Source organism: Carassius carassius, chromosome 4, assembly GCF_963082965.1.
Source record: "Carassius carassius chromosome 4, fCarCar2.1, whole genome shotgun sequence".
NCBI classification, from domain to species: Eukaryota; Metazoa; Chordata; class Actinopteri; order Cypriniformes; family Cyprinidae; genus Carassius; species Carassius carassius.
The window spans coordinates 27008179-27033948 of record NC_081758.1 but is presented as its reverse complement, the minus strand read 5'-3'; the positions used below and the strand labels follow the sequence as shown (position 1 = coordinate 27033948).

The 25770-nt window shown below is 37.2% G+C and overlaps 3 protein-coding genes across 6 annotated transcripts; 2 read left to right on the top strand and 1 right to left on the bottom strand.

The window, feature by feature from the left end:
* Nucleotide 1: 1 nt before the first annotated feature.
* Nucleotides 2-3570, top strand: LOC132139626 (mediator of RNA polymerase II transcription subunit 22-like). 3 transcript variants are annotated; one of them, XM_059548122.1, is made up of 5 exons: nt 2-113; nt 490-644; nt 737-817; nt 896-1104; nt 2904-3570. In XM_059548122.1, exons 2-5 carry the CDS (start codon nt 522-524, stop codon nt 3091-3093), a joined length of 603 nt encoding a protein of 200 aa, XP_059404105.1. In that variant the 5' UTR covers nt 2-113; nt 490-521; the 3' UTR covers nt 3094-3570. The 3 variants fall into 3 exon arrangements, with proteins under 3 accessions (XP_059404105.1, XP_059404104.1, XP_059404107.1); XM_059548121.1 differs by lacking the exon at nt 2-113 and adding an exon at nt 187-395; XM_059548124.1 differs by lacking the exons at nt 2-113; nt 2904-3570 and adding an exon at nt 187-395 and having other exon boundaries at nt 896-1410.
* Nucleotides 3571-4092: 522 nt separating this feature from the next.
* Nucleotides 4093-6225, bottom strand: LOC132139636 (splicing factor C9orf78 homolog). Its single transcript, XM_059548139.1, has 9 exons — nt 6123-6225; nt 5934-5993; nt 5681-5732; nt 5493-5563; nt 5321-5398; nt 5002-5199; nt 4757-4893; nt 4303-4401; nt 4093-4219 (listed from the first exon to the last, which is right to left on the bottom strand). The coding sequence occupies exons 1-9, from the start codon at nt 6200-6202 to the stop codon at nt 4125-4127; spliced, it is 870 nt and encodes a 289-aa protein (XP_059404122.1). The 5' UTR covers nt 6203-6225; the 3' UTR covers nt 4093-4124.
* Nucleotides 6226-6592: 367 nt separating this feature from the next.
* Nucleotides 6593-24515, top strand: LOC132139632 (ubiquitin carboxyl-terminal hydrolase 20-like). Of its 2 annotated transcripts, XM_059548131.1 has the most exons (26): nt 6593-6753; nt 7509-7607; nt 7689-7742; nt 7850-7912; nt 8034-8168; nt 8399-8501; nt 10827-10896; nt 11048-11161; nt 11459-11537; nt 11926-12358; nt 12809-12955; nt 13070-13182; nt 14530-14622; nt 14975-15147; nt 15620-15714; nt 15866-15899; nt 16097-16142; nt 16248-16428; nt 16606-16732; nt 17960-18129; nt 18528-18609; nt 18880-18988; nt 19535-19637; nt 20746-20814; nt 20937-21095; nt 23126-24515. In XM_059548131.1, the coding sequence occupies exons 2-25, from the start codon at nt 7527-7529 to the stop codon at nt 21089-21091; spliced, it is 2829 nt and encodes a 942-aa protein (XP_059404114.1). In that variant the 5' UTR covers nt 6593-6753; nt 7509-7526; the 3' UTR covers nt 21092-21095; nt 23126-24515. The 2 variants fall into 2 exon arrangements, with proteins under 2 accessions (XP_059404114.1, XP_059404115.1); XM_059548132.1 differs by lacking the exon at nt 14530-14622 and having other exon boundaries at nt 6595-6753.
* Nucleotides 24516-25770: the final 1255 nt, after the last annotated feature.

Sequence of the window (25770 nt, the reverse complement as noted above, 5' to 3'; positions counted from 1 at the left end):
GACGAAAAGGACTGTGGGAAATATAATACCGAGATGACATCATCTGTGCGCGACAGAACAAAAGAGTGTGGCTAGTGTTTATTTGGAGTGAAATTAAAAGAATGTTTGCAGCTGTGAGTTGCGATTTTATTTGTGTTTAAGTTACAGCAGCGACAACAGGTTTTTAACCTCATTAATTATTCATGCGTGGTGTATGGTAACAGAAACCTGCACGCGCTGTTTAGTTTCACCGTCTGAGAAAAAAACAAAACAAAATGACGAATGTTGACGGCAAATGCATTGATTTGCGTTGTGTTTTCGCTTTCGTGCATTTCTTAAAATATACATTTTCACAGATTGACAAGCATTTTAAAAAATCGCAACAACAAAACTGGCTGCAGTTATCTTGTGGACATGTAAACATTGACTGTTTATTATATGTATTTAGTAGCGGTTAGTGTGATAACTAATTGCAATTCTAACAGTAATGTCGTGTTTCTGATCCTTTAGCACTGAGTCAAGTGTTACTGGAGAGCGCTGAGATGGCCACACAGAGAGTCCTCCCGCAAAGCAAAGAAACTCTTCTGCAGAACTACAACAAGAGACTTAAAGATGACATCAGGTCAATTCTAGACAATTTTACGGAAATAATCAAAACAGCAAAGGTATGTTGGTATGCAGTTTGCTGTGTGACATAGAAATATCCATATCAATAGGATTATTCATATCAATTATGAGATGCTAATCTGGTCATCAGGTGGAGGAAGAGACTCAGGTTTCCAGGGCGACACAAGCTGAGCAGGACCACTATGAAATGCATGTGCGAGCCGCCAACATTGTAAGATCTACAGTAATAGTATGTTAATAAATAGGCATATCAGACTTGGATAACATTCACATGTGTAATATGTCTTAGGTACGTGCAGGAGAGTCTCTCATGAAGCTGGTCTCAGACCTGAAGCAGTTCCTCATCCTGAATGACTTCCCCTCAGTCAATGAGGCCATCAGTCTCCGCAACCAGCAGCTGCGCACGCTGCAGGAAGAGTGCGACAAGAAGCTCATCTCCCTGCGTGATGAGATTGCCATTGACCTGTATGAGCTCGAGGAAGAGTATTACTCCTCCAGGTACAAATAGACCAGTGTTCCCAAACGTGTGCAGTCACCTCTGCCTTCCCTTGCTTACCAATGCCATACATTTGATATGTACATCCTAAGAACATAAAACAGGGTGATTCGTGGAGCTAAAGGTATTTTTAACTTGCACAACTGATTATTGGCTTCAACGGTTTTCATTTTTCTTAAAATATCATGTGCTAACCATTGTGTTTTGCTATTTGTTTGATTACACCATCCCAGTTTTTGTCCTCCATACACATAATCATATCATACCATTGTGCCTTAATAAGACTGTTCATTCTCGCAGGTAAGACTGTAAATAATGAAAGAGTACATTCTCTTTTGACCCAGCTCAGTCACGTAGTAAGACTCAATTACTAATTAGATACTGTAGGGTTTTATTCCACTTGTCATATTTATATCAAGCCAGACATAATATATTTTACTGCTATGCTTCTGATATGGCAAATTTATAGCAAAATTCATATATCCATAGTGTCATACCCATCCATATTGTAGACATGCCAAAGACAATATCAAGCACTTTCAGTATAACTGGTTTTGCACAAGAAAACCCATCTGTTATATAGTCTGAAATGCATGTAAATACCCCCCCCCCCCCACCCCAGGTGCCTCAAACGATAATGTTTTAGAAGATTTTCGTATATTTAGTATTATTAGTGGTGCTGTCTGGAGTTAATTTTTATAGAGATTAGTATAGGATAAATCTGGATCTTAAGGGCTATTCAAAGATTTTAAATTCAAATTTAAGCTGTCTTTGAAGCACTTAAGTGGAAAGGTTAATAGTAATATGAGAAGAGACATTTTGGAATTATGGAAATAATTTTATACATTTTTTAAGAAAAAAGTACATGTGAATTTAAATTTGAAATTGGGCACATTCATTTTGGATGCCTATAATCAACGATGAGCTGCAAAATTAAAAGTAAAAAGTAATATATGGTGCTGTACATATAGTAAAAATTACTTTAAGAATCTTTAATTAGCTTACTGGAAGAATTTTGTCAAGATGAAACTCTTTGTTATTGTTGTTGAGATTTTCACTGTATATTCATAAATGCAGTGATTTTTTTTCTGTTATACTAATTGAAGTTTGTGAAAACTGGTAAAATATTTGAGCTTCCAGAGGCATACATGTCATGTTCAAAATGCAATATTTATCATTAATGGAGTTTTTGATTTCCTCAGTGGTTAGAAATTGGACTACTCTTTGTTTCTTTGTGGTGACATATTTAGTAGACACAGTGTTGGTCACATTAGTACCTGTTCAAAATGTGTAAGTATATTTGTCAGCTTTTTCACAAACCAACTGGTCATTTCAAATTTCATAAATAAACCAGAGAGAAATTAGAGCACATGTAGTGTCTGATCTATTATTTGCCTGCCTCTGATTTGGAATTTATTCTCTGCCTCTGTTGAGTGCATCATCTAAATTCTCTGCTGCTTACAGCCTTTTGCTTTTCATCTGTTGAGCAATTCTATTATTAGAGACTACACACATCTGTTCAATGCAAACAGAAGAATAATGTCATGTGACCACACGGTTCCATTCATGTCAGTAGCAATCCTGAAATAATGCTTTTCACAGCTTCTTTCCCTGCTTGTGCTTTCTTTCTCAGTTCCTTCATAGGTTGTGTGAGTTTGTTTTTGTAATGAGTGAATGATTGTGCAACATCATTCATTCATACTCCTAATGGCTTTTTGGGTGTTTTAGGCAGAAGTGGACAGAAGAAATATTAGTTTGTGTGTAACGTGTGTGTGTGTGTGTGTGTGTATAACGTTTCTAGCTGTGGACAGTGGGATGGTGTTGAGTTGCCACTTTGTGAGGCCTTTCATCGGCAGGACAGTTGGGGGTCCCCTGAGATGACCTCTGACCCCTCACGTTTCAACCCAGAGGATCCAGACAACTTGGGGACCCAGGAGTCCATGCAACAGCACCTCAACAGTCAGGACAGCAGCACTAGTGAGCAGTCATGAAAGACTGCTGGCTTCCTTCATGGACCAGTTAGATTACACAGCTAAGCAATTTAACATCATAATAAGCCCCATCTTAAACCACCAGCTGCTGACTGCAAATATAAACAATTACTTGAATTGATTATGTGTCTTTGTCCTTCAAATATGGCACACTGAATTAATGCTGAGAACTATTGTAGTTGGTAACTTGCTATATTGGTCTAATGAAGTGTTTGCCTTTCTATCTGTATATAATTAAGTTTAATGTCTCTGAGCGATATTACAAAAATGCTATTTCTTCTTATTATTCTAAAAAACAATACAACTTGTTTAGGCAAGTGGTGTTTTGGATGCTGAAAGAAAAGAAGACCTCTGTAAACAATGCTGCACACATTTCGGAGTAAATTTAGCTGCTACACTGTTACATTTTATTGTATGTTACATAGTACATGTGCACTGTAATGCTGTTCACTTTTTCAAAATGTGACTGCCAACGAAGTGTTCGCTTTTTGTCTTTTTTTGGTTCATATATATGTATATTAACACAACACCAATACATACATACAGACATTAATGTGAAGGCTGTATGGAAAGTATCCAGTCATATAAAATAGACATTTATCGAAGAAGATATATGAAACATTGTACATAGGACAATGATACCCCAGTCCCCTTCAAAGGTAATTTTAGGTTTAGTTAGATGCTAAATCTGTGCTGTGGGTGCTGAGTCACCTGGGTGATCTGATGTTTCGCCAAAAAAAAAAACCACAAGATATGACGCACAGGTGGGCACATTGTCATGATGAAATTGCCAGTCATTGGTTGCCCATAGCTACTGCCGTTCTCCTCATATTGCATCTCTCATCTGCTATTTTTCATATTACTTGGCTGGATACTTTCTGAACAACCTATTTTATAGATGAAACCAAAATGTTCTTCTGCTTTATAAAGTTTGCAAATTTAACCAATTTTTTGGGGGGGAAGTTTTATTGTAAAATGTTTGACTGTTTGCAAGCTATGAAGAAATTCAGGTGACTAACAATGGTGGAGGATTAGTATCGTCGGTTCATCTTCTTGAATTTCTCATAGTGGTAGTCATCTGTGGCCTTCTCGTTATTAGGCCTCTTGCGGTAATTAGGTGGTGAAGCTGGAGAACAAGAAGAGATGTAAACACAAAACACTGATATAAATCCACCAAATGTGTTAAGCAAAATATTGTGATGATCTTACTCTCAGGCACAGGGTTCTCAGTGTCTCCTACTCGTAGTGGCCTGGCTTTGGGTTCTTCTCTGTGCCGTCTCTGGGGAGCGTTTACATCCTCATGATAGACTTGAAGGAAAAAATACAGAAAATGACTTAATCTTTGTTCTTTAGGGAACGATAGCAAATACTGAAATAATTTCACTTGTAATGAGTAAGCAAATGAAAATGAATAGTCCTTGGTTAGTAATCAACAAACCTAAAGGTGATGCACGAATAGAGCTGTAACTTTTAAATGTTTGGATTAAATGCAGATGCGACTGATAACCTTGATGAAAAGCAAATACTACTTCTGAATATAAAATACACAGAGGTTACTGATTCTTTAGAAAGATAAGAAAAAGTGTGAAGACTATGTACGAGCACTAAGCACATGACCTTAAAATACAAAAAGCTAGTTGGTCAGATATTTGTGTGCACTTACAGCGATTATGCTGGACGTAATTTACAGCAATGTTAGTGGGAACAAAGGAGGTCCTGCTGTCCTTCTTTTTATTCCTCTGCTCTGCAAGCAGCTTTGCTTTGGCTTCTTCTGTGCTGATGATGTTCTTTATCTTTGCACTGATAAGAAAGGTTTTGAAGCTGACATCCATAGCTAGGTGGACTATAAAGAAAAATCTCAGATGTGATCAAAGGAAAATGTCTGAATTAGTTCTGGTCTTTACTTACTCTATCCCCAGATCCACCTCTGGAATTCCACTCAACATTTGATTGGACAACATCTCTTCTGTCTTTTTGGCAGAGCTGACACGGATGCTCTCTGGAAGCTCATACAGGAGGTCCTCTGGATTCTTCACCTTCACTTTCTGCTCTTCCGCCTCCACCATGCCTTTCTTTTTCTTTAATTCGGTCTCAATGTACTTCATCCTGAATGAAACAGCATACAAGGAGAGAGAGAGAGATAATATAAGCATTTAAATGGAGACCAAAAAAAAAAACATCAAGGACAAAGAATACAGATGGTTTGCGTGCACTCATATGCATTTACATGTCTGCATCTTCATCTCGTCTGTTAGTCTCAGCAGAAAAGGAGGTACCAAGATTCAAGTCGTTTTCATCAGCTGTCCTGTAGTGGAGGGAAAATTTTTATTATTTCACTTATAATATACAGAACCATCAACATAAAATAAAAAGCAAACATGACCCCATAATATACTTACATGTCTCGGTTTCTGTCTTTCACTTTCTTCATGTCAACAACACCTCCAGTCTTCAGTTTAAATGGGTCGTCCTAATGCACAAAACGGAGTGGCAATATTTTATTTTACATCATACATTTACTGTAAGACTGCAAGACCTTCATTGAAATACAAAATGTAGTTTGCTTAAAAAATAAAAAAAAACCTGCCTCAAGCTCAGCCTCCAAAGGAAGCTTCTCTCCTACAAGTAACGTTGCAATGCTAGAGAAACACAATGGAAAGCAGCATATATTATTTCGATTTTTAATCAAACATAATTGAATGGACAAATTACTTTAAATACATTTAAATAAAAGTTGGAAATTAAACAATGCAAAAAAAAAATCAATGATAATAAGACTTGGGCAAACGTGTAAAACTGTCATATTGGTATAAAAAATAAAAAGCATTGTAAATACCAACCTTACTCCATGCTGCCTTTTTCGTAAACTTTGAAGCTCCTTAGCTTCATCCAGTTTGGACCTTAGAAAATATGAACAGTCGTCTGCATGCAGCCTTTGAATGAATTTGACACTTAACGTTGAATAAATATTTTTCTACACGGTAATGTTCGGTTACTCTATTTGGCTTTAATGTGATACACATATCTACCTGACCACGGCTTTTGTCTCATCATCTTCCTCGTCGGATGAATCCTCTTTCCTCCTCCTGAAATTTTTTCCTGGGGGCATGATTTAAAAAAACGTCTAATTGTATGTTTATTCCTTCACACGTCAGTACCGTGGACTGTGGTCCAGACGCAACGTCGGCGGCCTGTGTGTGTTTAGTAACGGACCGCTTTCTTCACAATTCCCGAAATTTCCGCTGACATCACAATCTCGATATTATCCACTGATCTGAGGTCAGCTCGTCTGTTTTCCATACAAACGTTTAAAGGTGTAAAGCGAATAATTGGACGACGAGGCAGGTTCAAGATCAGCAAACTGACAATGAAAAAAAAAAACGAATTAAAAATAATTACAAAACTATTAAAAATACCTACTCCTAAAACAAGTAGCACGTAAACTGTATTATCTTAAGTAAATTAAAAATCGTTTTGATCAACTGAAAGAGCTGAAAGCAGTCAGTCATTGGCTCTGGTCAAAGCTGTGACGCACACTCATCATGCTGTTGACTTCAGTATGGATGCTGTTTAGTACACTGCTACCCACCACTGTTACAAATACCACCGATTGGCCTAAAATGATCATCTATGAGCCTTATTTTTGTTTCTGTCTGACAGGTAAATGTTTGTTTTTATCTTTCCCGGCTGAAGCGGAGTGCCAATATTAATTTGCTAAGATACCATTGTGTCGACTCAGCGTCTGTGTCTTTCAGCCCGAGTGGAAATATGACTGTTTATTCTGTAAGATCTTGATGTTAATCAGCTTTACGGTGGTAGACGATGACATGTAGAGGAACTGAAGTGCGATTAAAAACAAAAAAAACACCGGATATGCAGAAAGACTTGATTATTTAGTTTTGAGACATATTTTTAAATTCAGAAGAGTGAGGCCGACTCATATTATTATTAATATGATTGTTTGCCCTTTCTTTTTTGATTTCTGTTGGAGATTTTCGTATGGGAAAACAGATCCACAGATTAATACATCTTTATGATGCATTATTGTGCATTTTTCATAATTGTAACAATAGACGAGGTGATACGGGGTGAACGCATCCCTCTCAGTCGTGCTTGGCGCATGAAACAGCATTTTTGGGCTCCTGAGAGTTTAGGCACAGACTCACAGCTACTCGCATCTAGATATTTCACCCTGAGTTTTCTTCTTTTTTCCCCTTTAATTATCATTATTTTTAAACAATGCATTCAGTGATGGCAATTTATGCTATTTTACGCCGATGTTGAGTCTGTAAGTGCATAATTACTTAAAGGGCGAGTTCTTCAAAAAAATTCTGCCATCATTTTTATATTTTCATATTGATGCTGTGTAGAGCTGTACTAGTATGTCTCAAAATGTTCTTTGTTTATTTGAATAGAGTGAGGTGAAAATCAAGATGACTGACAATGGGGATTTCTGTCCTCACTTGGACTCTATTGGTGAAGTTACTAAGGAGGAACTGATTCAAAAATCAAAGGTAACACTTTTGCTAATATTTTAGTCTTAAATGTGTCTTGAGTGCTGTGTATTTAATTTGATCGCATTGTATTTACTCAAGGGCACATGTCAGTCATGTGGAGTAGGTGGACCCAACCTCTGGGCATGTCTACAGGTGGGCTTTTTCCCTAGCAAACATGATAGATGAGTAGAATGCATTTTTAGGCCATGAAAATTTCTTAAAATTCATAATCGTTACTCTCTGTCCTGCTTTGCCCACAGTGTGACTGTCACTATGTGGGCTGTGGAGAATCTTATTCTGATCACAGTACTATACACGCACAGGTGACTTTCTTGTTCATTCAGTTATTCAGTCTATTCTCTGGCATTTGTTCTGTTCAGTCATTATGCATATCAGTTTCTCTTATTCTTTTATACATGTGTGCATCTTATTTGTTTTTTCCAGGCCAGAAAACACAATCTGACAGTAAACTTGACCACATTCAGGGTGTGGTGTTATTTCTGTGAGAGGGAGGTGTTTCTGGAACCAAAGCCAGTTACTCCTGTATCATTAGCTCACTGCTGCAAACCACATGAACAGGTAAAGTCATCAGACTGTTTAAAACAACTCAAAGAAATGTCAACTTTTAGCTTTCTAGGATTGTGTAAACATGATGTATTTGTTACTTCCCGTTTGAGGTTGGCTGTGTTTCCTGCATTATTAATATCTGTCTGAAGATCTCATTTAGGCATAATAATAAAGTACATAATGATAATAAAGTACATGAATGATACAAGAAAGATAATTCTCTTGTTTTTTCATCCCCAAAGGATCCTCTTCCCCAGACAACATGTTACCCGTTAAAAGCAGTGCCTATCGCAGTGGCAGATGAGGAAGGCTCAGAATCTGAGGAGGATGAGCTCAAACCTAGAGGTATCAAAATGTTAAGAGGAAGATAGTACACATTGCATGGCATTTCAAATCCTCAATATAGCTATGACACCCACCTAGACATTGAGAGGGAAATATACACTAACGTTCAAAATATTAAGATTTTTTTTTATGTGTTCAAAAGAAGTCTCTTATGCTCACCGAGACTGCATTTGTTTGATTGAAAAACACATTTAAGTAAAAAAATTTATATTTTGAAATTTTATTACTTTTCAAATAAACATTTTCTAGCTTAATATATCGTCAAATACAGTATATTTCTGTGACGGCAAAACTGAGTTTTCTGATTCTGTGTTCAAGGAACATTTGAAACTCAAGAAACAGATTTGGCTTTTAGAAAACATTTATTACTATTGTCAGTGTTGATAATTTTTGTGGAAACCGTGATACTTTCTTAGGATGTTTTTGATGAATATAAAGTTCAAAAGAACAGCATTTATGCATCCTTTCTGAGTAGAAGTAGTATTGATTTCTTAAAGGGGTGGTTGACTGGTTTGTTTCTAGGCTTTTTTTATTCCATTATTTTTTATTTACCTTTATTCCACACCGATCTGTCCCTTCTTTGACAGACGTCTCAATCATTTCCTGTTTTTATGAGGCCTCTTCCTCAGAAATACGCGATGGGCTGAGATTGGTCAGCTGGCTCAGTGTGTTGTGTTTCGCTAAACCACCTCAAGAGCATCTGAACATCCCGCCCCTCTCAAGCTCAGAATGTGCTACTGTTGTATTTGTAAACAATGACGTCCTCTATATTATCAGCTTATCAGTTTGAGCCCGATTGAGACGCAGAGAATATTAATGAAGAGGATCGCGCAGAACCTGTGCAAGCACGGCTATTAATGGTATGTTTGTTTGTTGTTGTCTCATACTTTCAGATACGCTGTTGTCTGTAAATGCTACTGCTTCTGTTAGCTTTTAATATATGGTTTCATTCTAAAAGCTTTAATACATTACAGCAACCATACGCGCATCCATGTTTAATGCTTCTCATTGCTTTGTAAAAATAAGTGTATAAATGGAACAGTTTGTTGGAGCTGATCTGATGATCTGAAAGAGAGAGAGGGAGAGAGAGAGAGAGAGAGAGAGAGAGAGAGAGAGAGAGAGAGAGAGAGAGAGAGAGAGAGAGAGAGAGATGCAGAGTAGGGCGACGCGAGGAACAGTATTGAGAACCAGTGCTGTAGAACATTGGTTCTGAAACTTGTGAATCCATTAGAATCTGTCACGGTGTCTGGTCGCTGTTTCCCTGGGTGTCCACTAGTGGTCTCACTTCCCCATAGGCACCTCACCTCAGGCACTACAATTCCCACAAGGCCTTGTCCCTTCATCACAGTAATTGCACTCCTGTTAATTGCACTCAGGTGTCTTCACTTGATAGTCATTACCCTGCCTATTTAAACTGGTCTGTTTCTGTTTGTCTCATGGAGTCCTTACTTTCCGTCACCAAGTTTCCTCACGTTCCTTGTGTTCTAGTTTCTTGTTTCCTGTTTGTTTGTTTTTGACTGATGTTTGGTTATGACCCCTGCTTGTTTTAGTTCTGATTTTGGATTACCCTATTAAAGCTCACACTGCACTTGGATCTTCCGTCTCCTGTGTTCCCGTACGTGACAGAATCATTAGAAGACAGCATTGCGATTCATATATGAACAGATTTTTACATGTACCCCTAGTTTTCTCTTCCTTTTATCTAAAGCAGCACAACATGACCTTTCCCCTTTGTTGCGTGTTCCCGGGGCCAGGGTTTTTCTGGGCTTGTGAAGTAATGGACCCGGGAAGCTCGTTGTAGTCCCTTACCAGCCGTTTTTGTAGGCATTAAACTGACAGAATTTTAAAAGACAATATCTCTGTTTGCACTGAACTTTCAGCGCTGCAACTTTGCAGATATTGTTTATGCTCAAACAGCAACATTACAAACGAACTAATGTTAAAAATGTGAAATCGCAATCAACCACCCCTTTAAATAAAAGTTAACTAACCGAAAAAATTCATGTTAGTCAGTTTGAATTTTTCAAATGTCCTTTTCAGTAACTTGTATATTTACTAACATATGGCTATCATGTCCTGCTTATACAACATTTTAAAGGAGCAGATTGAGTAATGTATATATTAAGGAATAACCAGCCAATTACTTGTTCTGTTCTCTTAATATGAGAAGGCATAATGGAAGTATGTCACCCGAATTAAATTGGATCTTATTGTCATTAATTATGCGGAATGACTAAGATTCTGTTCCATACTCCAATGTTGTAGGCGAGTGTTAGTATTTCTCATTATACTCTTTATTCTGCTTAATACTATACCCTTTCTAAGGTCTCACTGGGATGAAGAACATTGGGAACTCTTGTTACATGAATGCTGCACTGCAGGCCCTGTCCAACTGGTGAGCTCACAATTTGAAAGCATAAATGAGCATAATTCAGACAACACAAATGGAAAGCATGACTGATTCAACTGGTTTATTTTTTAGGTCTGTCCATCCTGCTTCTGAAATTGATATAGGTTTTCCTGTTTCTTTGTCTTTTTCTCTCCAGTCCTCCTTTGACTCAGTTTTTCCTGGATTGTAGTGGGTTGGTCCGTACGGATAAGAAGCCGGCGTTGTGTAAAAGCTATCAGAAGCTTATCTCTGAGCTCTGGCACAAGAAACGGTAACAAGCACTGACCTGCCAAAATGTTAACCTAGACCTGGCAAACTAGCAAACTTAATCTTAAAGGAGTAGTTCATGTCCAGAATAACAATTTCCTGCTGATTTACTCACTCCCATGTCATCCAAGATGTTCATGTCTTTCTGTCTCCAGCTGCAAAGAAATTAAGGTTTTTGAGGAAAACATTCCAGGATTTTTCTCCATATAATGGACTTCAATGGTGACTTTAATATATTGAGCTTGGTACTAATTATATGAATCGTATTGTTCTCTGTTGGTTTCTTTTTGGCTCTGTCAAGGCCAAGTTATGTTGTGCCCACTAGTCTGTTTCATGGAATCAAACTGGTGAACCCCATGTTTCGTGGCTACGCTCAACAGGTATATGAAGTTATTTTAGTATTATTTATATACTATTACAGTAATTATTCATATTTTAAAATGTTTTTTGTTTTTACATAAATGTTTGAGTACATTTTTTTTAAAATATATATTTCAATTTTAGTTTTAATAATTTAGTACTTCGACATAAACATATAAGATTTAGTTATAATCAGTTGCCAAGTTAACATTTATAATTTACTTTTTTTGAAGTGTATTTTTTTGTCTAACATTTATATTTTAAAAGCATTTTTAATTGTTTTAGGTAAGAATAACAACACCGATATGAAGATTACAATGCAGCCTTTCAAGACTGTTAATATTATCATATAAGCCCCATAACATTTTTGTAATGTATACACTCTTTTCTTCCTTGCCGTCTTTTAAGGACACTCAGGAGTTTTTGCGATGTCTCATGGACCAACTTCACGAGGAGCTGAAGGAGCCTTTGACCGGCTGCAGCAGTGCTATCTCCGATGTCCTGCCTGACCACAACCTTGACAACCGTAATCATGTCGATGGAGACCGAAGCCCCTCTGAGGAGGAGTTCCTGTCGTGTGACTCTGGATCAGGAAGCGAGAGAGGAGATGGAGAGAGGGCAGGAGGAGAAGCAGAGCTGCTCATCCAAGACGAATGTGTGGGAGTAAGAGGAATTGGAGCAATCTCGGAGAAAGAGAGGCTGAAGGAGAAAAGAGGAGAAGAGAGGACACGGGAAATGGATGAGGATGCTGATGTGGACACGGCGGCACAAGAGGGACAGGCAGATAGAGAAACAGAGGCAACAACTGAAACCACAACTGTGTTGGCAACAGAAAATACAGGTATGAGGTTCTTATAATCATTATCATAAAGTTTGGGGTCTCCAAGATTTGTATGTGTGTTTTTAAATAGCTGTTTTCTATTTAAAAAAAACAAAACAAATCTGTTCATGTGATGGAGAAGCTGCATTTTCAGAAGCCGTTACTCCAGTCTTCATTCTCCTAATCACATGATTATTCAGAATTTTAAATTGCCTTCAGTTGTGCTTGTATAATATTTTTGTGGAAGTCATTATCCTTTTTTCTTTTCTTAAAAAAGAAAAAGAAAATAACAGCTATTATTTCAAATACAAATCTTATTTAATAATGTAATAACCTTTTTTGTCCCTTCATTTAATGCATCTTTGGTGCATGAAAGTGTTAATCTTGCTCCAAACGTTTAAAAGATAGTGTGTTTAGTCGTTTTTGAATGTGAATATAATTCTTACTTTCTGATCCCATTTTCTCTTGCAGAACCTGATAATGAAGCTTCCATGCAGTGTCCGTCCTCTCGTCCCTGTAGCCCCACTCGCAGTGTGTTAGAACTCCACTCCAGACTCTCCAGCAGCCCACCTAGATCCAGCCCCCTCAGAGCTGGACCCACTTATACATTCAAGAGAGGTTTGCTTCTCTCATATCAGTACAAACAAATACAGCATAGTTGAAAAAAAAAATAAAGTTTTAATTTGTATTTTGCTTTGCACAAAATAACCATCATGATTGTTTGTCCTGTAGCTCAAATGCTCCTGAGCACCAAGAAGAAGAAGCAGTCCCGTTTCCGCAGTGTTATTTCAGATATCTTTGATGGATCCATTCTGAGTCTTGTTCAGTGTTTGACATGTGACCGGGTGAGGATAGGATGCAAGGAGATTTTCTGTCTCTAGAGGGCACCAAACACCAAATCACGTTCATCACACTTTAAAATTTTGGCAACACTTCATTAGCATGCATATTACTAGAATATTAACCATTTATTAGTACTAATTATGCACATATTAATGCCTTATTTACATGGCGTTATTCTACATCCCTAATCCTACCCAATACCTAAACTCAACAACTACCTTACTAACTTTTAATAAGCAGCAAATTAGGAACTTATTGAGGTAAATTAATAAGTGTTCCCTATTCTAAAGTGTTAGCAAAAAACTGCAGGATAGTCTGTCATGGACCATGTAGTTTCCGAGGAGATCCACTTCCAATTCAAATCACATCTAGAAGAATACTGCAACAAACTGTATTCATATCACATAAACTTAGGGGCGTAGGTTTAGTCTTACTGTTGGGGGGAACAACAATAATAAAATTTCGCGAAAGCAATTTTTTGAAAAGGACACAAATAATACAGCTCAAATTGTACTTGTAAGGATATGTATACACAGAGGAAAGTCTTTCTATTAGTGCAGCCTATGACTGTACCAAATTATTTTAGACAACTTCAAGCTGTTGTGGTCGCACTGCAACAGTGCTCGTGTCCGTTGTAGACATTACTATCCATTACAGTGTTGCCAACTCTGCCGTTTTCCCATGGAATTGTGCTACTTTATCACTGTTGCCACGGGTTGAAGCGACCCAATAACAGTAAAGTATTTTACCAGGCGACCCCCTCTAAGCAAAGTTTAGTTTGGGCTAGTTTTGAGTAGTAATTGCACAGGTTTTGTTGTGAAAACCTAGCAACCCTTTCCGTCAAGCCGAAAAATACATTATAATCATCTGTATTAAAGAGAAAATAATCACTTCATCCAATGTTTAAGTGAATAAATTAGACTTGACAGTCTTAATTACTGGAGTTCCACAACTACTGACTTTGCTCTCTCTCACCGGACTTGTGTTTGTGTAGGAAGGTGACTTAGACTTTAAAAAAAGATGGACGACGCAGCTCCTGTTCCTTTCATTATAGAGAAGTGAAGCTAAAGGATCTTAGTATGGCCGCTGCCAACTTGAGTAACATGAGTGACATGAGGTGGAGCCGCGGTATCAAACTCCCGCAGACCCAATCAACCATAACGACACGCCCCATTTATATAGCATTAAATTACTAGCAAAAAATCTAACTTATCACAAAAACGAACTATTTAACATATGTCAGCGTGATAGCAACTACCTTAAATGACCAAAAACATCTTTTTGAAAATTGTATTGGAAGCGTAAATTATTTTTTTATTTTGACTCAAGTCCCATTTGTTTACATGGAGAGGGTGGCGTTTATGACGTGTACTGCAGCCAGCCACCAGGGGGCGATCAAAGAGCCCGCAGCTTCACTTTTCAGGACGTGTGAGGCACACCTGGTAGGTGATGTAAAAGAGGAAAACAGGCATTTGGACCAAAGCACTGTGAGGCAAGGGAGGGGGAGACTCCAAATTATTCTAAACTTAAAACGCGCTTTTACCCTGTTTGCGTTGTTTTATTACTTACACCATTATTTAAAGTATAAAACATTGTTATTTACAATACACAGCATGGTTTTAATCATTTAAGGGGGACAACCTTTAGATGGGGGGAGGGGTCCCGACACCCTCGGGATTTCCACCTGTGCATAAACTAAATATTTTGTGACTGTAGAAGCATATATTTTAAGGGTACGGTGTGTTGTAAACTACAGACCGAACAATGTTTCAAAGAAAATATCTGCCTTTACAGGTTTCAACAACTGTGGAGACCTTTCAGGACCTGTCTTTGCCTATTCCGGGGAAAGAGGATTTGGCCAAACTCCATTCCTCCATCCACCAGAGTGCTCCTGTTAAAGCTGGTGTCTGCACGGATGCCTATGTCACCCAGGGCTGGATCTCCTACATCATGGAGTCTATACGAAAGTATAGTGAGAGAGTGATGGGCAAAAAATTATCAAGATGTAGAAAGAGCAAAATAGGGCTATGACAATTAATTCCAATACAGTTAAAAAATTTGGGTTTAGAAATATTGAAATAAGTCTCTTGTGCTCAGAAAGGCTATGTTTATTTAATCAAACATGCAGTAAAACCTTATGAAATATTATCACAACGTACAATCAGTATTATTTTAATACATTTTAAAATGGTATTTACACTTGTGATGGCAAAGCTGCATTTTCAGCAGCCATTACACCAGTTTTCCGTCAGAATTCATTCTAATATTCTAATTTGGTCAATATTTTTTTTACAATGTTTCATTATGAAATGAAATAACTTTTTTACTTTAGTCTTTACTGTCTCTTTTAAACAGTAGTGTGAAAAAGCTGAATGGAAGACAATGTAATTGTCATGAAAACAATCTTTGATCTTTTAATATAACTATGTGTTTATGCAGGTTTGTAGTGTCCTGTATTCCGAGATGGTTTTGGGGCCCAATGGTAACGCTGGAGGACTGCCTGGCAGCCTTCTTCGCTGCTGATGAGCTGAAAGGTGAGGACATTGTCTTTATCATTTCTGAATGTGCAGTTGCAATTATAAATGAGATAGATAAGAGGGGAAAACATATATTCCCTTTTCCACACTGTTGCACTGCCTGTCAATCCTTAGTTGACTTGATATTTATTTTCTTTCCACCAAACAGGAGACAACATGTACAGCTGTGAACGATGTAAAAAGTAAGTTTTCTTGGTGGAAAAAAGACTGAAATGTATGTGATCAAGATATGTAATAATCTAGTAGTTACTATGCTTTTTAAATATTTTGTAGTCTAATCTAAATAGTACTTATGGTTTTACAGCCAAAATCATATCATAGCTGTAAAGTTTAAATGTTTAAATGATGAAACGGGCTCATTTACTCTACCTTTATCCAGATTGAGAAATGGTGTGAAATATTGTAAAGTTCTGCGTCTGCCAGAAGTAAGTAACCCCCTCCATTTCAATCTGCTCATTTACTGGATCACTACATTTACTTTTCAACAGAACTTGTATTCCTAGTGAGTTTGTACGTAATACCGTTTTCAGATATTGTGCATTCACCTGAAGCGTTTCAGGCATGAAGTCATGTACTCGTTCAAGATAAACAGCCACGTGTCATTCCCGTTGGAGGGTTTGGATCTCAAGCCCTTCTTGGCTAAGGAGAGCCCGTCTCAGATAACTACTTATGACCTGCTGTCTGTCATCTGTCATCACGGCACTGCTGGGAGTAAGTTGCTTCTGTGTAATATTGCGAAATGATTGCGTGGCAGGAACTTTGAGATTTTTTTAATGTGATTTGGCATTTATTAATCACTGGCGCTTTTCCCAGATGACAATTAAGACATTATTTTGTCTATAGATTTAATTGAATGAGATAATGTGTATTTTCCCCCCTGCTGGACAGGTGGTCACTATATAGCGTACTGTCAGAATGTGATCAACGGACAGTGGTACGAGTTTGATGATCAGTATGTAACAGAAGTGCATGAGACAGTAGTGCAGAACGCTGAAGCGTATGTTCTCTTCTACAGGTACACTTAATTTTTTGACTTTGTTATGGTTGTTAAAGGGGTCATGAACTGAGAAATCAAAATATCCTTGATGTTTTGACATCACCTGTGCGGTTTCACATGGAGCAGCATTTACTACACAGAGCCGTTGTTCACTGACAATCTACGCACAACCCCGATCATATTTTGCGCAGCTTGTCAGTGAACAACGGCTCTGTGCAGTAAATGCTGCTCCATGTGAAAACGCGCAAGTGATGGAAATTTACCACTGATTACAGAACCGGCTTTATTTACAGTACATGATGCGCATTAAAAATGGCATTTGATTTATTGTGCACCCCGTACTTTGTCAGTTATTACTGATCGTTTAATATGTATTGAGTATTAAAGCGCTTTTAACCTACATCACAGCACCGTCCCTCTATGAAGGATGTAGGCTGTCAAACATACACAACTTTTAGCCAATCATAGCAGTGGGCATTTCCTTCCAACTCTGAATCTACAATCCACCACACCTACTCAAACTGACCGTTCCGATGAGGGGCCTATTGCTTCTAAATTATGATAACATTATAAGTGGACCTCAGACAACAGTACAAAACATCTCTGTTACTTATGTAATCCTTGTTCCCTCAAAAAGGGACCGACTGAAAGGGAACAAAGGCCGTTCATTACCCCTTTAAGAGTGCACTCAGTAATGTTTTTCCTTATTAAAGTTATGGTGAATTGGAATGAAATGGTAATTCATGCTTGTTGGAAATGTGTTTTCATAATTTTTTAAGATGTTATAACTAATTTTCCCCCATCATTCTTCATGGGCATTTAGTCTTATTAAACCCTGCCCCTTTTCTTACAACCCCAAGCTTTCAATCAGATATGCCTCAGTCCAATCATCAATCAATGGATGGAACCAAGTTCCACCCTAAATGCACTCAGATGTACATCATAACACAGAAGAAAATATCTGTCACGACTGTGCTACACATAATGAAATGAATAGTAATTTAAAAAATATGAGTAAAATGATATTCACTCACATGAATGAAGATACCAGTTGTATCAGTAGCTTAAAAAAAACTTTTTTTATTCTACATGAAGTTGGTTGCCCCTTCATGGAAGCTACCATGTTGACCTGACATGACTAGCATCATAACAAACCATCAGCAAAACACAAAAATTTTTTGCGATTGATTCCAGTTGTATTTATATTATTTTATGACATGGAGTTTATGTTCATTTCTCTTTCAGGAAGAGCAGTGAAGAATCTGTGACAGAGAGACAGAAGGTTGTCGCTTTGGCTAATTTAAAGGAGCCCAGTCTGCTGCAGTTCTACATCTCCAGAGAATGGCTCAACAAGTTCAACACATTCACTGAGCCCGGACCCATCACCAACCACACGTTCCTCTGTCAGCATGGAGGTACAATCACACACAAATACTCACAAATGTATATCTAAAACTCCTCCACACTGTTCCTTTTCATACCTCTGCTACTTCTGCTGTAATAAAAACAAGTTAACTCAAAAATAGGATGTCAGTTTAAAGTTATACATCTTAATTTTCAGTATTTTAATTAAGGTTATGCTAATATAAACTAAATGTAAGTATTTTAAAAACGTCCGAGGGCCCTCCTTTTGAAGTTAGCTGAGACCTCCTAGCAGAGACCTGTGGTTAATAACCACTGACGTTGCATTAAGTGACACATTAAACTCCACTATTTGGTACAAAATAATGAAATAATCATATTTTATCTTTTATTTTAACTTTTTCACTTAATGTAAGAAGTAAAAACTTGACTCGGGTGTGATTTTATACAGGAATCCCTCCTACGAAGTACCATTATGTGGACGATCTGATTGTGATCCTTCCCCAAAATGTGTGGGAATATCTCTACAATAGGTGAGTTATGCATATCAATGCACATTTCTGATGTTTAGAAAGTCCTCAGGATGTTTACCACCTCAGTAGAATATGGGATGACTTGAGCTTTTGATCTGGTGAAATCAACAAAACCTCAGTCCAACCCTGAGTTCTGTCGGTTCAAGACATCTGGCGTCATGTGTAAGGAACTCCACCAGCAGTGCAGTGTAAACATTGTTGAGTTATGTGTTTGCTCTTTTCACTGGCCATACTTTGAAAGTTTCTTCATGTCTGAAACATTTTTCACAGGTTTGGGGGAGGCCCGGCTGTGAATCACTTATACGTGTGTGCCATCTGCCAAGTAGAGCTCGAGACTTTAGCCAAACGGCGGAAACTGGAGATAGACACCTTCATCAAGGTGGACAAATTACTTCAAGTGGCATCCAAGTCATGAGTGATTAGTGCCTGCTTGAGTGTTGCCCACTTAAAAGTGTACAGTGAGATGCTACCCACCACCACAAGACTGGGAGGAAGCGTATTTGAATACTGTTCCTCAAGGTTATGTCCTCAGATCTACAGCATTTTTATGTAACATGGTGTGGAAATTCCTCTTGGAAGGAGCATAATGTTCTTGGAAGTGCTTGGTGCTCGTAGAGAGCCAGAGTACTGATGAAACACAGACTGCATGCTGGACAGATCAAGGGTGTGATCTGCACTGCAATCTTACCAGAAGTGCAGCATCTGTGAGATGAATCACTAGCTTTGAATCAGACATGTTTTAAAGCTTAAGAAAAATCTAAAGATCATGTTTGAAACTCAGCAGGTTTGAAAAGAGCACACCAGAATGAAATAAAACATAATTGCTGTATAATACATGCTGAAATGCTCTGGTTGGTTAGAGAGAGTTTGATAATCATGAGGATTATATCTCACTCTCTGTTTCTCTTCCTCTCTCCGTCTACAGTTAAACAAGGAGTTTCAAGCTGAAGAAGCTCCTACAGTCATCCTGTGTATCAGCATGCAGTGGTTTAGAGAATGGGAGAACTTTGTCAAAGGCAAAGACAATGGTACAGTCTCATACAAACAGAGTAATACACATATCAGCAAATATATGATACTGTTTATTTATTTACTGGAGAGAATATGCAGCAAAATAAATAATTTACTCTGTGGCATTAAGTTCACTGGCCTGAGGGAGGTATAGAAGTGTCTGCTTATATTGTGCGACCCTTGTGACATGTTCTATTTGTATTTGAACAATTGACAATGTGAAAATCAACATTGACTATTCATATTTTTAAATAGAAAATTGCAGAATTTATTATAAATAATTTATCCTTGCACATTTTTTTTTATTTGTGTGCCCTTGTAAACTTTGAATATCCCCTCCCCCTTACAGCGATGTCTCGTCTCTGATGATGTGTGAGAGCTGGGTAATTAGTTTCACTCACATGAAATGATAAACAATCCAGTCAATTCAAAATGGACAAAAGTTCATCACAAACTCATTTTTTTTGTCTTGTTTTAAGATGCCCTTTACTTGCATTTAATGTAATTATAGGGAAGAACAGTCAATCACAATCTCCAATAAATGCTGACTTGATGGGTTACTTGAAAATGAAAATTCTGTCATCAGTTACTCAGCCTCACATCATTCCAAGCCTGTATGACTGACTGACTTTTTTCTTTACACAAAGATATTTTGAATAATTTGACTTTCACTATTTGGCCAAAAATCACTGCATTATTTTTTCAAAATATCTTATTTATATATTTTACTTGTATTCAATGGAGAAAAGAAAAATGACTGAAGAATGACGCAAGAATGAGTAAATGATAGTGTTTTCATTTTTTGGGGAACTGACCTTTTAAGGTTTTGTGTGAAAAGCATTGCAAAAGTCCATGTCACATTTAGGATTTTTTTTTTTATCTAATAGTACTCCCCAAAAATTGCCTCTGAAACACATTTAAAACATTGCTCTGTTTGTTTGAGTGTTTTGACCAGCCTAACATGGCAACATCGACTCATCCAGTGGCGAGACTTCTAGCTCTGCCAAGACCACCCTCTGTATTTTCAAGAGAATGTTTGCTTATGCACTGTAAAGGTCATTATTCATTTTCATCGCTGCCTCCCTCTCTCCTCTCTGCTCTCTCTTTCTCTCTCTTCTGGTTTAGATCCACCAGGCCCCATTGACAACAGCAAGATTGCAGTAATGAAAAGCGGACATATCCAGCTTAAACAAGGTATGGACTGTGTGTGCATGCGTCAAACTGAGTTGTCTGTGACTCATTTTGTGTTTCAAAACCTTGTCTGACTCGCATATGTGTGTTTGTATATAGTTCATTATCTATGGCTTGGTTTGCAGGCGCAGACTATGGGCAGATATCTGAAGAAACATGGCAGTACTTGTTAACTATTTATGGCGGTGGGCCAGAGATTGCAGTATGGCAAACCATCAGCCCCCCAGACAATGACACACACGGTGAAAGGAAGATAGAGGCAGAGACCAGAGCCCTCTGAAAGGGTAAGACACACACACACACACACATATATATATACTTCTATTAAATTTGCCAAAAGCGACACTAAATGCACTTATAATGTTACAAATTATTTATATTTTAAATAATTTATTTTCTTTTTAACTTTCATCAAAGAATCTTGATATGTGTTTCCACAAAATTATTAGGCAGCACAACGGTGTACAACAATGATAATGAAAATAAATGTTTCTTGAGTACTAAATCAGCATATTATAATTATTTGAATGAATGGTAGTGAATTTCTTTACATTCTATAATAAAATGTCAAACCAAGTATCATTTGTTTGAAACAAATAGCACAACATTATTTTCAAACAAAATAATTTCACAGAACTTTGTTTTATATGAGTAAAAAAAAAAGATGTTGTTCAAAATTAATACAAGTGTTTAGCCACTTTTTGGTTTTCAAATGTTACAGATCGTGTGTGTAGTTAAAGCTGTGTATTACATCTACTCTTCTGGTTTACCTGTGTGAACTTGAGTGGAACCCTTTATACATCCTCTAGTCTGAGAAAGTGAAGTTAGTTCTGAGGAAAGCTCTAGAACCATTAATGCTAGACTTGTTTCATCAGCGTAAGGTATAGGTGTAGACTGGCTGATTCATCACTAAAGAAATGCATCACCCTTGTGTCATAAGAGATTTACAGTGATTCTTCAATTATAGGGGCACTTCTACTACTTAATCTTGAAAATTGTAAGATCTTCGAACTTTGTTTGATCTGATAAAGGTCTTTATTAACTTTCAGATGGATTTTGGTATAATGTGTAATGTTGCTTTTTGATAGTGTGTGAGATTGGCAACATGATTATAATTTTATTATACTTATTTTACATTTTGGAAAATGTGTTGAGTAAGCTATGTTAGCTGTTATGTTACTTGACGTTAACTTGAAGTAAAAAATAACAACTTAAAGTCCCCATGAAATCCAAATGTAAAATTCTTATTTTTTAATGAAATACTATAGTGTTTATTAAGTATCATTTATCTGTGCACTTAATTATTATTTATTTTGTAATTCATGTGCCCTAGTAATCTTTAATCAAAACGACTCCTCTTCCGGTCACGAGCTATGGCGCAAGGGCGGAGCTAGTGAGGCGAGGGGTAAACAACAGGGGGATAACTGAAGCTGAAATCAATGCATTGACTAGTGATGATGCAAGCCAATCGTTTTCCTCAATAAATAAAAAATTTCTTCATGCTAGGGTGTTGGCGGTGAATCCAATGGAGAGAAATCCCCCCACAACTAACAGAAAAACTGGCATTCAGATCTGCCTCCCATTTTGTTAACGATCCAGTCTATTCCCGAAGGATGAAAGCAAGTCCCGCTCTCCCATTTCAGATGCTGCTTCACTTGGATAAGACGTCACAGTTGAGAAAAAAAAGCCAATCACTACTTCCGTTTCATGCCGACCATTAATGGCGCAGTATGTAATATTGACACCTAGCGGCTGAAAAGGGTACTGGAGTGCAAATTCTAAATATTGTTTCTCCCTCCTCACTTTGCGACAGACCAAAACAAAAACAGACATTCTGACATGGAATGCACATTTTCAAAGTAGAATAACTGGCTTTAGCATTGTTTTTGGGGAAACAAGTATGTGAACTTAGCATGTTTCCCGTATATCTGCAAATGTATTATGGTGTTCTTATGCTTTGGTACAGTAAAACAAAATTACATACAGCACCTTTAAAAAAATAAATAAATAAACAGTTTGTTAATGACTCTCTCAGATCTAAAATCTAAAATTAACATTGTGCCAAAAGGGAGGCCCACTGTCTTTGACTTAGAAAACTCCGGACATATACTACTTGGTGCTAGCCTATACTTTAAAATTATGATGTCCCCTAGGATGATTTTGATAGGAAAAAATATAAATAGTTAATTTTATCATGTAAAATCATCCTAGGGGACAGAAAAGTTGCCATAATAACATAATCATATTATTTTAAATATGATAAAATATTCAGTTGTTATTGATAGGTTTTCTTTGTTTCTTTGCTCTGCTGTAGGTAATGAAGACCCATGTGTGGATGACCGTTACAAACTGTGCTTACATTTCTGTCTCACAAGCACTTTGTGAGCATTTCTGTGGATCTGCTATTTCTGACAGAGCTCTCCTTGTGTAGGGTCTTGTTTATGAAGTGAATAAATCTGTTAGCAGACACACACATAAAACATATTTAACATTCACAAACAAGCTTCATTCATGCGTGCTAGTGATATGCTTGTTTCTGTTGTGAGTGGGACTAAAGGTGGTGATGTAAGCCTTTTATCAGTAGCGCAGAGGTGAATACATAATGCATCACGCAGGAAACATTCAAAAGAGCTCTTTGCTGACGTCTACCTGGGCAAAATAAGGCTTGAACTTAGTTCCTGCATGTTTAAAGAAGCTTTCCATGCCACCCAGATCCACTATATCACAATGAAATCAAGCATGTCGACACTTTTGCAATGAATTAATGCAATGAATCATAATGGTTGGGAAGGATTAAACGGTTTCACTATTTCACATCAAAGTGAGTTCTGTTTTAAGTTCCAAGTCACTTCCTACCTCTGTGATTAATGAAAACCATTTCCGGTTTCTGATTCATCTTAAGTAGCAACCCGCTGTGACGTCATAGGTGGCTTTGCCTTTTCATGTTGATGATAAAAGTTTTCTTTAATCTAGGACTGTTTACTCAAATGCTACTGAAATTTGACTATCATCATACAGTATAAGATCATATTTAATATTATAAGCTCAGGATGTGGTTTTTTGTCTGCCATTTAAATATTACATTTTGTTTTAATGCACTTTACAGTCCTCTGTTTTGGCATAACCCCATGCTCTGGGCCAATTAAAGGAAGTGAATCTTTCCTGGATATCCCCATTTCAGTGCCCCAGCTCTGACACAGGGTTGTGCAAGCTACTATATTTGTTCAGTATTAAATGGTCATCAAAATTTTCTCCATTTCCTCAGACTGGCAAAAACATAATACCCTCAAATGCTTGATGTACTGTCTGTTAAAAGCTGCATCATGTATTTGTTACAATGTTTTAATGATGCAGTACAACAGCCCCAAATGATACTAATGTAACTAAACTACATTTCACTAAGGAAATGTGCAATGAGGTGTATCAGATGTGTTACAAAATGTTAATAGAATGCTGTTATACTAGTTCAAGTATGATAAAATGTAACAGTTTTTATTTATGAAATTTATGAATGTCTTCTTTTCTCATAAGCAGGTCAGAATTGTGCAGAATTGCTGAGTTGTGTATAGGACTACATGGTCTGTTACATATTTTGTTGCAGGAACTTAAAATTCCTAGGTAACTTCTGATGTAATGTTTTTTTTTTAACCCAAGCGATTTAAATGTTAAGATTTGACAAATAGAAATAAAGCCTGTTCTTTCTCCACAGTGTCTGTTTCTTTTATTTTATTAGTTGATATACAGGACACCTCTTGTGACCATACTGTTGTTCCCAGAATTGTCTCCCTCATCGATGAGCAATGGCTGTGCTGGGATTAAACTCCAGTTATAAACTTCAGATCTGTTTTGCAAAACCTAAACCCATTCCCACACTTGTTAACACTGAAATGGAAATTGTTTCTTAACTAGCATTCTAATTGTTCTTTATTTATCTAATGATTTCAAATAATTTATTTAAAGGTGACATACTATGCCCCTTTTTACATTATGTAATATAGGTCTCTGCTGTCCCCAGAATGTGTCTGTAAAGTTTCAGCTCAAAATACTCCACAGATCATTTATTATATCATTTTGAAAATGCCTATTTTGAGTGGAAGCAGAAACATGCTGTTTTAGGTGCCTGTCTCTTTAAATGAAAATGAGCTGCTGCTCCCCACCCCCTTTTCCGTCATTACAGCTCGGACCTGCTAAAAACCTCTGTTTTGGTTCTGATTATCTTATTTATTGCACTTGAACCATAGTTTCTGAGATAGGGTTTTCTGAGTGCACCCATCTGAAGCACATGGACAGAAAGTGGCTGGCACAACATGCAAGTACTAAACTAAGTTCTCATTCACACACAAGTTTACATTAAAAACACACATGCGTTTCAAAAACAGTCATTATGTCAGGTTATTTAGTCATTATGTCACACACACAAGATGTTACATCGAGTGATTCGTTCGCGAACCGGATATCACTTAACTGCAGTGTTTTGAACTCTCTCACAACAGACACGGAAGAGAAGACAATGCTGAATAAAGTCGTAGTTTTTGCACCAAAATGTATTTTCGATGCTTAAAAAAATTCTAACTGACCCTCTGATGTCACATGGACTACTTTGATGATGTTTTTCTTACCTTTCTGGACATGGACAGTAGACCGTACACACAGCTTCAATGGAGGGACTGAGAGCTCTCAGACTAAATCTAAAATATCTTAAACTGTGTTCTGAAGATGAATAGAGGTCTCACGGGTTTGGAACGACATGAGGGTGAGTCATTAATGACATAATTTTTATTTTTGGGTGAACTAACCCTTTAAAACCTGGAAAAGACAGATTTTCATGATATGTCACCCTTAAAATACATTGTGTACATAGGGTTATTTTTGTCTATTAATATACTTTAATTATATTTATAATAAAATAATTTATATTTTTTATTGAGCTTTTTCATTTTAGAACTTATTTTGTGTCAT